This window comes from Arvicanthis niloticus, chromosome 6, assembly GCF_011762505.2.
Source record: "Arvicanthis niloticus isolate mArvNil1 chromosome 6, mArvNil1.pat.X, whole genome shotgun sequence".
Taxonomy (NCBI): domain Eukaryota; kingdom Metazoa; phylum Chordata; class Mammalia; order Rodentia; family Muridae; genus Arvicanthis; species Arvicanthis niloticus.
Genome location: NC_047663.1, coordinates 100534547 through 100543525, shown reverse-complemented (window position 1 = coordinate 100543525; position 8979 = coordinate 100534547). Strand labels below are relative to the sequence as shown.

Genomic DNA, 8979 nt, shown 5'->3' with positions numbered 1-8979 from the left:
AGTCGAAAGAGGAAAATGCAGAAACGGACAGTTTGTTCTGGAGAAGCGCACTGAACAGGATGGCGCTAGCCTTGGCCTGCTCTCCACAGGAATTCAGGTCTTTTTTTAGTGATAGTACAATATTTGTTGCCTGTTTCTGTTTTGTTTTGTTTTTGTTTTGTTTTGTTTTCTTACTCTTTTTGCAGATGAATGGACCAAGTAGTTTGTTTGCCTCTGAAAATTTTCTGGGAATTGCAAATCAGCCTAGAAATGACTTTGGAAACATTTTTGGAGGTGTGATCGCTAAACCATTTTCGTCAGGGACTCCTAGGCATCCCCTGGAAGCAACCCACGAGCTGAGGCAAGCTTGCCAGATCTGCTTTGTAAAATCAGGTCAGCACCAAACTAGCGGGCAGCAGGTGTGAGCTCTGAGGTCCTCATGAGCAGCTGGAAAGATCCCTGACTCTGGTGGCTTTGAGGTGCTAGGGAGGGAGCAGTGGGTGGAGCGGGCAGTATCTGCTCCAGAAGCTGTTCAAACTGTTGCTGTTTCTGCTTTTATGAGCAGTTAGATTTCCTCTGTAGGTATTTGGGCAGCACTGCTGCTTCATAGGACATTCTATTTCCTAACAAGGCAAAGGTTGCTCTGGCAGCCTGTTTGTTTCTGATGGGATTTTGGGCCAGGGTTGGTCAATGTTTACCTGCTCATGACTGCTTCTAAACTACCCATGCAATTGAAAGGTACTTGTTCCCTCAGAAAATGGACAATCTTCTTTATGTCTTTTTCAGGCCCTAAGTTAATGGATTTCACATACTATGCTAATTTAGATCATAAATGTAAGAAAGATACTTTAATTGGTAGGATAAAAAATGTTGAAGATAAATCATGGAAAAAAATACGTCCAAGACCAACAAAAACAAATTATGAAGGACCATATTATATATGCAAAGGTATTTATTGTAATTAATTAATTGGTGTATGTTACATGACTAATCAACTTATATAACCAGGCCTTGTTATATATCTGTTGGCTTCATTTGTTCCAATATTTCATGTTGGAACAAATGTACATCTGGAGAGATGGCTCAGTGGTTAAGACCTCTGGCTGCTCTGAGGACCTGGGTTCAGTTCCTAGGCAGCTCACAACTGCCTGTAACTTCAGTTCCAGGGAATCTGGCATCTTCACACAGACATATACACATGCAAAATACCAATGCACATAATAAATAAATAAACCTAAAAAAAGTAATGAAAACAATGGTTAGACTAGGGTACAGCAGTGTCTTGAATCAGGTCAGTTCATATTTTCTGTTGTTTTTGCTGTTTTTTTTTTTTTTTTTTTAAACATCTTGTATATATTTTATAGTTGGTGGAGACAAAGCTAGATTGGCTTTTAAATATGGAACTCAGTTTCATCTGCATAGAATTACAGCACTGGACTCTGAATGGGCTTCTGAGAGACTTGCATTCTGTTTAAGCTTCATCTGAAGGAGCTTTGAAAGCCACTAAGAAATAACAAAAAAAGAGAGGAAACCACTATTTCCGGGTGTATTTTACTTTTTGTTTTTATTTTCATTCATTTTATGTAAATGAGTGTTTACGTGGCTATATATCTATGTACCTGTAAGTTCAGGGCCTGCACAGTCCAGAACAGTTCCAAAGGTGGTCAGCCACAGTGTGGATGCTTGGAACACAACCACAGGGTCTTTAACTGCTGAGCCTTCTCTTCAGCCCAATTTTTAAAATGAGAGTATTGATTGTTCACAATGACATTTTCACACATATGAAACACATGCTTTGGTAATTTAACCCATTTCTGTCTCATGTCCCACTTTCTCCATAAAATGGTTTTCAACCTTGATGCAGCCCTGAGTTTTCTCCCCATTGCCATCAAAACCAGTTGAGCTGGAAGAAGGAATCCCACCCCATCCTGCACTGGAGTGATTTTCCTGCTTAAATTCTCTGGATGATCTGGGATGCTCCGCTGATGCTGTAACTGTGCTTGCCACTCGTTGGCCCTGGCAAAACAGTTGTCTCTGTCTCTCCTGCCTTTCCAGATGTTGCTGCAGAAGATGAATGTCGATATTCTGGCCACTGTACATTTGCTTATTGTCAAGAGGAGATAGATGTGTGGACCCTGGAAAGGAAGGGGGCGTTCAGTCGAGAGGCTTTCTTTCGTGGCGATGGAAAGATCAGCCTTACTGTGGTCAGAATTCTCCAAGAGCATCTTGGAGAGTTTACATTCCTTTGTGAGGTGATTTCTCCACGACTCATTTTCTGCTGTCAAATTTGGTGAGAGTGGCAGAGAGTGAAACTCCTGGAGAGCCTAGCATGCACGGGGGCCTCAGCACTGCATTGAAAACATTGTGGCTGGGTGCTAGGGCATGTGCCTTTAACCCTATCACTTTGGAGGCAGAAGCAGCCAGATATCTCTGAATTCCAGGCCAGCCTGGTCTATATAGTGAGCTCCAGGCCAGCTAAGCCTACTTGTTTCAACAAAAATCAAACTAAAACAAAGTTTGTCCAGGTATGGTGGACACACCTTTAACTCAGCACTCTTGGGAAGTAAAGGCAGGTCCATCTCTATGAGGTTTAAGCCAGTAGCTACTTCTACTTTTTGAAAGAATGGAAGAAATCTGGGCCTGGTGTTACATGCCTGCAATACCGGTGCTCAGAAGACTGAGGCAGGAGTGTCGCTAAATACTAATCACTAAATGTGATGGGCTATAGAGCTCATGTCTCAGGTCAAGCAGAGCAGAGTGTCTACTAGTCGGGTTACATGCTGATTATCAGTTGGTACAAATTATTCATTGTAAATGTATAAAGACACTGAAACTAAGGCAGTCTTCTGGGCACAAAACTTAGACTTGTGGTTGTGTGATAATCCTTTTCTTTCTATTTCAGAAATGTTTTGATCATAAACCTAGAATAATAAGTAAAAGAAATAAAGATGATTCCACTGCTTGCTCTCACCCGGTCACAAAGCATGAATTTGAGGACAATAAGTATGTTGATGATTTCTCATTTTTTATAGTGACCAAGATAGATATTCTTAGATCCAATAAAGGTAGAAGTAGACTCGATATAGAGGTGCACATGGTTACCCCAGCAGAGGAGTTGAAGGCAGGTATAACCTCTGAACTTCAGGTCAGCTAGGACTCCATAGTGAGACCACACTGCGTTGAACAAAAGGGGAAAGTCAGTAGAAGGCATTTCTTTTGCCCTTCTGTTGTTTTGAGAAGTAATACCTATTTTACAATGTCTTTTCGCTAGGTGTTATGGTACATGCTTATAATCTCAGCACTCAAGAGGCAGAGGCAGGAGGACCACAAATTTGAGTTTAGCCTAAACTACATAGCAAGATAGGACAGCAGGCGTTATATGAGAAACCAGCAAAAAGCAAATCAGTGAGCTGGACAGTGGTGGTGGGTGCATACCTTTAATCCCGTGTGTGTGAGTGTGTGTGTGAGTGAGTGTGTGTGTGTGTGTGTGTGTGTGTGTGAGCGTGTGCATGTGCGTGTGTGTGTGTGTATGTGTGTGTGTGTACTAAATAAACATAATAGAAAAAGCTAAAAAGTATTTTTGTTCATTTCTCTGAGAATTACTGAATTACTAGATTGATTACTTAGTATAGAAAAGTCCATTAATTTATAGCTTCTCATGACATACATTTATGGTTTTTTTGTTGTTTAAACTATAATTATACCATTAAAAGTTACATGCGTATTTTTACTAATTTAATAAAATGGCTTTTCAGACTAGAACTTGATATTGTGCATATGTGTATGTATGTATATATGTATAGCTTTCAAAGTTGGCAGAGCAGTCAGTATTAAAATTTTACTTTTTTTTTTGTCTTAGGTGCCTTGTCCACATTTTGAGAGAGACCACAGTAAAATATTCCAAAATACGTTCTTTTCATAAACAGTGTCAACTTGATTTATGTCGACATGAAGTCCGTTATGGCTGCGTGAGGGAAGATGAGTGCTTCTATGCACATAGTCTTATTGAGTTGAAAGTCTGGATAATGCAGAATGAAAGAGGTGGGTGTGTGTCAGCTTATTACTGTCCCCGTGTGACAGAAGTCGGGGGTGGGGTGGTCTGGGGACAGAACAGTAGTGAGGAGAGCCATACTTGTCAGCCAGCTCATTCGATAACAGTTTTGGGCTGGTGAGATGGCTCGGTGGGGAAAGGCACTCATCCAAGCATGCTGACTTGAGTTGGATTCCTGGAATCCATGTGAAAGGAGAAGACTGTCTGGCACCCTGTCCTCTGAGCTCCACTTGCATGCACAGACACAGAGTAAATAAATTACATGTAATAAAAAAATGTAAGTATGCAGTTCCGTCCTTCTGGTGCTACTGGACGTAGGGCCGTGGGTACTCTAGGCAAGCTCTCAACTACTAAGCTTTAGCTCCTGTCCTTTTCGCTATTTATGTCAGATAGGGTACCACTACATTGTTGGGCTGCCCTCGAACTCACTCTGTAGCCCCAGAAGACCTGATTTGGAATCCTACCTCAGCTTTTTTAGTAGCTGGAACTATAGGACTAGGTCACCTTGCTTGGCCACTGAAATGTTTGTTTGTTTGTATTTTCAAAGAATTACCTATTTTGGATGCATGTTCACGCAGTTAATCATTGATACAAATTTGTACACGTGGCATGGATTTTATGAGTGGGGAAAGGATTCCTCGGAAGACAAAGAACTGTGCTTGTAAATACTCCATTTTAAGAAATGTGATGCAGTGTATATTCATCCTTGATGGATCAGGTTGCCCGAGACCTAGAGAGTTAAGAATTCCGTTAGGCTGACTGAGACCAGATGAGTAGGTTACTGTGACGTGTTCTTTAAGAGAAACTTGTCCATTTCCTAGGTATCTCCCTTGATGATATTGCTCAACAGTCCAAACAGTATTGGAGAAGTTTGGAAGCAAGTGTGCCTGGAGTGCAGGTATCTCGCTAGTCCTTGTGAGCTGGGTGCCCTTCGGGAGTTGCCTACCTGGGGCTGGATTTGTGATAGATTCAGGTTCACATTTGCAGTCCTTTCCTTGTGGCTTGTTGAGTTGAATAACTCTTCTGTGAAAACATATCTGCAGCTGGTGGATCGCTATAAACAAGCATGTGGCAGCCTGTGATATCTGCCAGTGATATAGGATACAGTTTTCCTGTTTAGCTCATTTGGGAAAACACTGGGTCTTGGCCTTTGGCAATTCTTGGATATGGGTAATAGATTATGGAGTTCTGTGTCCTACGTGGTTTAGCTTGCTTATCCATCATTCTCCTTGACCCACCCAAAAGCTGCTGCATTCCTAAACTAGCTTCTCTCAGTTGACGTTTGGCATCTATAAGTCTATAATCTTTTGATCAGGTTCTTTTGCATATTTGAGACAGTTTAGCTTAACTATCAGCATATAATGTATTTGTCTAGCCTTAGAGCCAGGCAACTATGCTGGTACAAAATGCATGGTGATTTTGTATGCTGTTTTTAAAAAGTGGTTTCTATTGTAATTGACCTTTCATCGTTCAAGGTACCTGGTAATCAAATAATGCCTGGATTACTTAACATGGAGATAAAGTTTGTATGTGCTCAGTGTCTGAGAAATGGCCAAGTCATTGAACCAGACAGGAACAGAAAGTACTGCAGTGCCAAAGCACAGCACTCGTAAGTATGTGTGGGTGCTCGTAAGTCCCTGCGCTCCATAGGGTCCAGTCATGTGAATGAGAGGAGACCAGGATGCTGAGAAGTCAGTAAATAGCTGTGGTAACAAATGAAAGGAAGCGGTGTTGGAGGGTCTCATAGCTGATATTTCATGAGTAGCAGTTTGTTTGGCTTTACCACTTTCTTTGTTTAGTTTGTACTGAACGCTGAAAAGTGTCAAGAGAAAGTGAGACAGTAGACACGCATCATCTCTTAGGCGGGTTGAGAAGACTCTGGTCCTCTGGGTGCACATGCTGTGCTCGCCTTTTATGTTATGTTTTTTGCCCGAGTGTTGTTTTTTTCTGAACTCCATCTTTTTTAGGTGGACCAAAGAACGTCGTGCAATGAGAGCGATGTCTTTTGAACGTAAGAAGTGGATGAACATCCGTCCTCTCCCCACAAAGAAACAAATGCCTTTACAGTTTGATGTACATACGTAATTTTTAAGCCACTTTTTAAAATTAGGCATTTCCAATTACTAGAAAGTAGTGCTAATTCAGACTGAAGCTCAAAGCCCTTTAAGTACTGCTCCTCAGCTGTGATGAAATTGAAGCTGTTTGGTTTCCTTCCTTGACCCTTGGTGTATGTGTGTGATTAACAGTTTTCATAATGACTGGTACTTCATAGGTTATGTAGACAGAGTAAACAGATATGTAGAGTTGAGGGAAAGTTATGGCATAACTTAATTAAATTTTCAAAGGGTTTATTTTGGGGAGCGAATAAGGATTTCCTTTTAATTTTGTCTGAGTTGGAGGTGAAGCCAGGGTCACCTTTCTTGTAAGCAATGATAGATACAGTCGCTCTCATTTTTTCTGTTGTACCTTGGTTGTTTCCCTACAACATGAAATGTAAGCTAAAAGACATTCAAAGATACCAGGCAGTGTTGGCACACTGCTTTAATCCAGTACTCTGGAGACAGAGCCAGAAGGATCTCTGTGAGTTGGAGGTCAGTCTGGTCTACAGAGGTCATTCCAGGACAGCCAGAGCTACACAGAGAAACCCTGTATAGCTCACCCACCCCCCCCAAAACACACACACACACACTCTCTCTCTCTCTCTCTCTCTCTCTCTCTCTCTCTCTCTCTCTCTCTCTCTCTCTCTCTCTGTTTCTCTCTCTGTTTCTCTTTCTCTCTCTCTGTTTCTCTCTCAAAGATATAAGACTTGCTAAGGTGGCCCAGAAGAGAATGCCAATGACAGCAATGCACACTCATGCTCTCCGTGCCTCTTGGGAAGAGAACCACCTTAACAGGATAGTTTCACTCATGCAGAGGTGCCTCTTGGCCTTGTTTTGGGAGAGCAGAGCCTTATGTGGCCACGGCAATAGCAATAACCAAGCAGTCATTTGTTGTCTATGGTCTTGTCTTTTCACAAGACAGTGTGTGGGGAGAGTCCAGAGGTGTCACACTGTGTGGCGTAACAGACAGGGACAGGTGGAGTATTGACGAGCAATGTGCAGAATGTCTCGTCAGAGAAGCCAGGTACATGGTCCTCTTTGTGACTGGGAAAGTGGAGGAAGCATAGGATGAGGATGAATGTTGCATCACCTATGTGCCTTGTAGCTTTGTAAAGCTTAGTGTAAGTCACAAGGCCAGCCTCTGCTAGGCAGTGATCTGCTCTAACTGAAGTGGAATCAGATGGCTTTTATGTGAAAGGAGATTTATTGAAACCTTGATATTTTGAGTCATAAAGGTGGAGGATGAGTTAGCAGAGAGTTGGCTAAAACGGGGGGCTGGGCTGGGCTGTAGCACTAGCACTTGTCTAGATGTTCTGAGTTCAATCCCAGGACTGCCAAAACAAATACCTTTGTAGTTCCTGAGGTGCTGCCCAGGACTGTTGATTTTTCTTTAAACTCGAATGTGGTGAGCTCTATTTAACGTAACACATTGGTAGTTTTGTTGACTCTTTCCCCCCTCTCCAAACATGTTAGATGTTGTAGGGACCCTTTTCCTAGAACAAATTCTGTGTGTGTGTGTGTGTGTCTGTGTGTGGTGTAGAGATTGTGGGGAGGTAGAAACACCCTCTTTCAGAGAGGGTCTGTAATATTCTGTGGCTTCATTTGCCTATCTGGTAAATGGACAGTAATCTACTATGGGAGTCTCTGAACCCAGTACAGTGCCTGGCCTTCTGCTTCTTACTCCCGGTTCCTTATCTCTGAGTGACTGGATAAGGCAGGGGTGGCAGCTCACACCTTTAACCTCAGCACTTAGAAGGCAGAGGCAGAAGAGTCACCACAAGTTTAAGGCTATCCTGGTTTAAGTTTAGCCAGGGCTACATAAACAGACCCTTTCTCAAACAAACAAACAAACAAACAAAAACCAAGCAAACAAAAATGTACCTAAGTCTGTGATCAAGCTGACTTAATCCATAGACTGTTCATGCGGGTTACTGATTTCCATCCCAGGAGAAAATGTAGAGTTGAGAGGTTTGCAAAGGCAGCTGCTGAGCAGTCGCTGTTCTGTCAGGTAAGTAGTGGGAAAGCCGTTCCTGGTGAAGAGCAAACAGCCCAGTTAGCAATTAAGGGGCTTTGCCGCATCCCAGCAGCCAGCTGCTGAGCCCCAGGAATGAGCCTTCTTGGTGACAGAGGTTCTCCTGTTTCTTGGCGACTGGTGACTCTCAGGAAAACTTGTCTGATGATTGCTGTCACTTCATTCTCCTGCTCGTGACTCCCTGTTCCCATTGTCAATTAAAATTCCACTTAAGCAGAGGAATGCTTGCTGTTGGAGAGCCTCTTAATTCCCTGGCCTGGTTAGCGCAGCAGGTGTCTTCAGGTACACTGTATCTAGACTTGTGGCTAAGGTTAGCTGTCACTGTGGGGTCATTAGCACTTTGAGTCTGGAAGCTTCCTACCACTGTCTAGTAACCCATGGAGCAAGCTGCCTTCTCTTTGTGTTCCCAGTTCTGATGTGGAGGCATCGTGAATATTATGGGAAGAGAGCGGTAGCCACTTGACAGAGAGGGTATCAGATGTTCACTGCAGAGATGAGATGAGATCCCTAGTATGTGATTTTGCAGGAAATTTATACTCCTTAATTCTGTGCTTTACTTTCTTTGGGAAGCTTTCTGAAATAGAAATGTTTGCTATCACTATCATGTATTTTGGGCTTATGGTCCATTTAAATAGAATTAATCTTAAAATTTGTACTACTAAGCATTAGCACTGATTATAAGACTTATTTTGCTCTAATGTAAAATTAGTTATACTATGCAATGCCCTGTCTTTAGTGTATGTGTATGTGCATGCATGCACGCACGCATGTGTCATATGTGTGTGTGTGTATGTATTACATATATTTTTTTTTTCCTC

General features: G+C 42.3%; 1 protein-coding gene across 3 annotated transcripts in view; it reads left to right on the top strand.

Annotated features, from left to right (window-relative positions):
* The window catches only part of Zc3h7a (zinc finger CCCH-type containing 7A), a 37661-nt gene that overhangs the window by 23706 nt on the left and 4976 nt on the right, over positions 1-8979 (top strand). For 2 of the 3 annotated variants that reach the window (XM_034505743.2, XM_076937430.1), the window contains exons 12-19: positions 186-372; positions 766-927; positions 2035-2231; positions 2882-2982; positions 3839-4020; positions 4852-4928; positions 5506-5639; positions 5998-6103. In XM_034505743.2, the coding sequence (XP_034361634.1) occupies positions 186-372; positions 766-927; positions 2035-2231; positions 2882-2982; positions 3839-4020; positions 4852-4928; positions 5506-5639; positions 5998-6103 (1146 nt within the window). Of the gene's footprint in view, positions 1-185; positions 373-765; positions 928-2034; positions 2232-2881; positions 2983-3838; positions 4021-4851; positions 4929-5505; positions 5640-5997; positions 8672-8979 lie in introns of all 3 variants that reach the window. The other variant, XR_013111485.1, reaches the window with a different exon arrangement.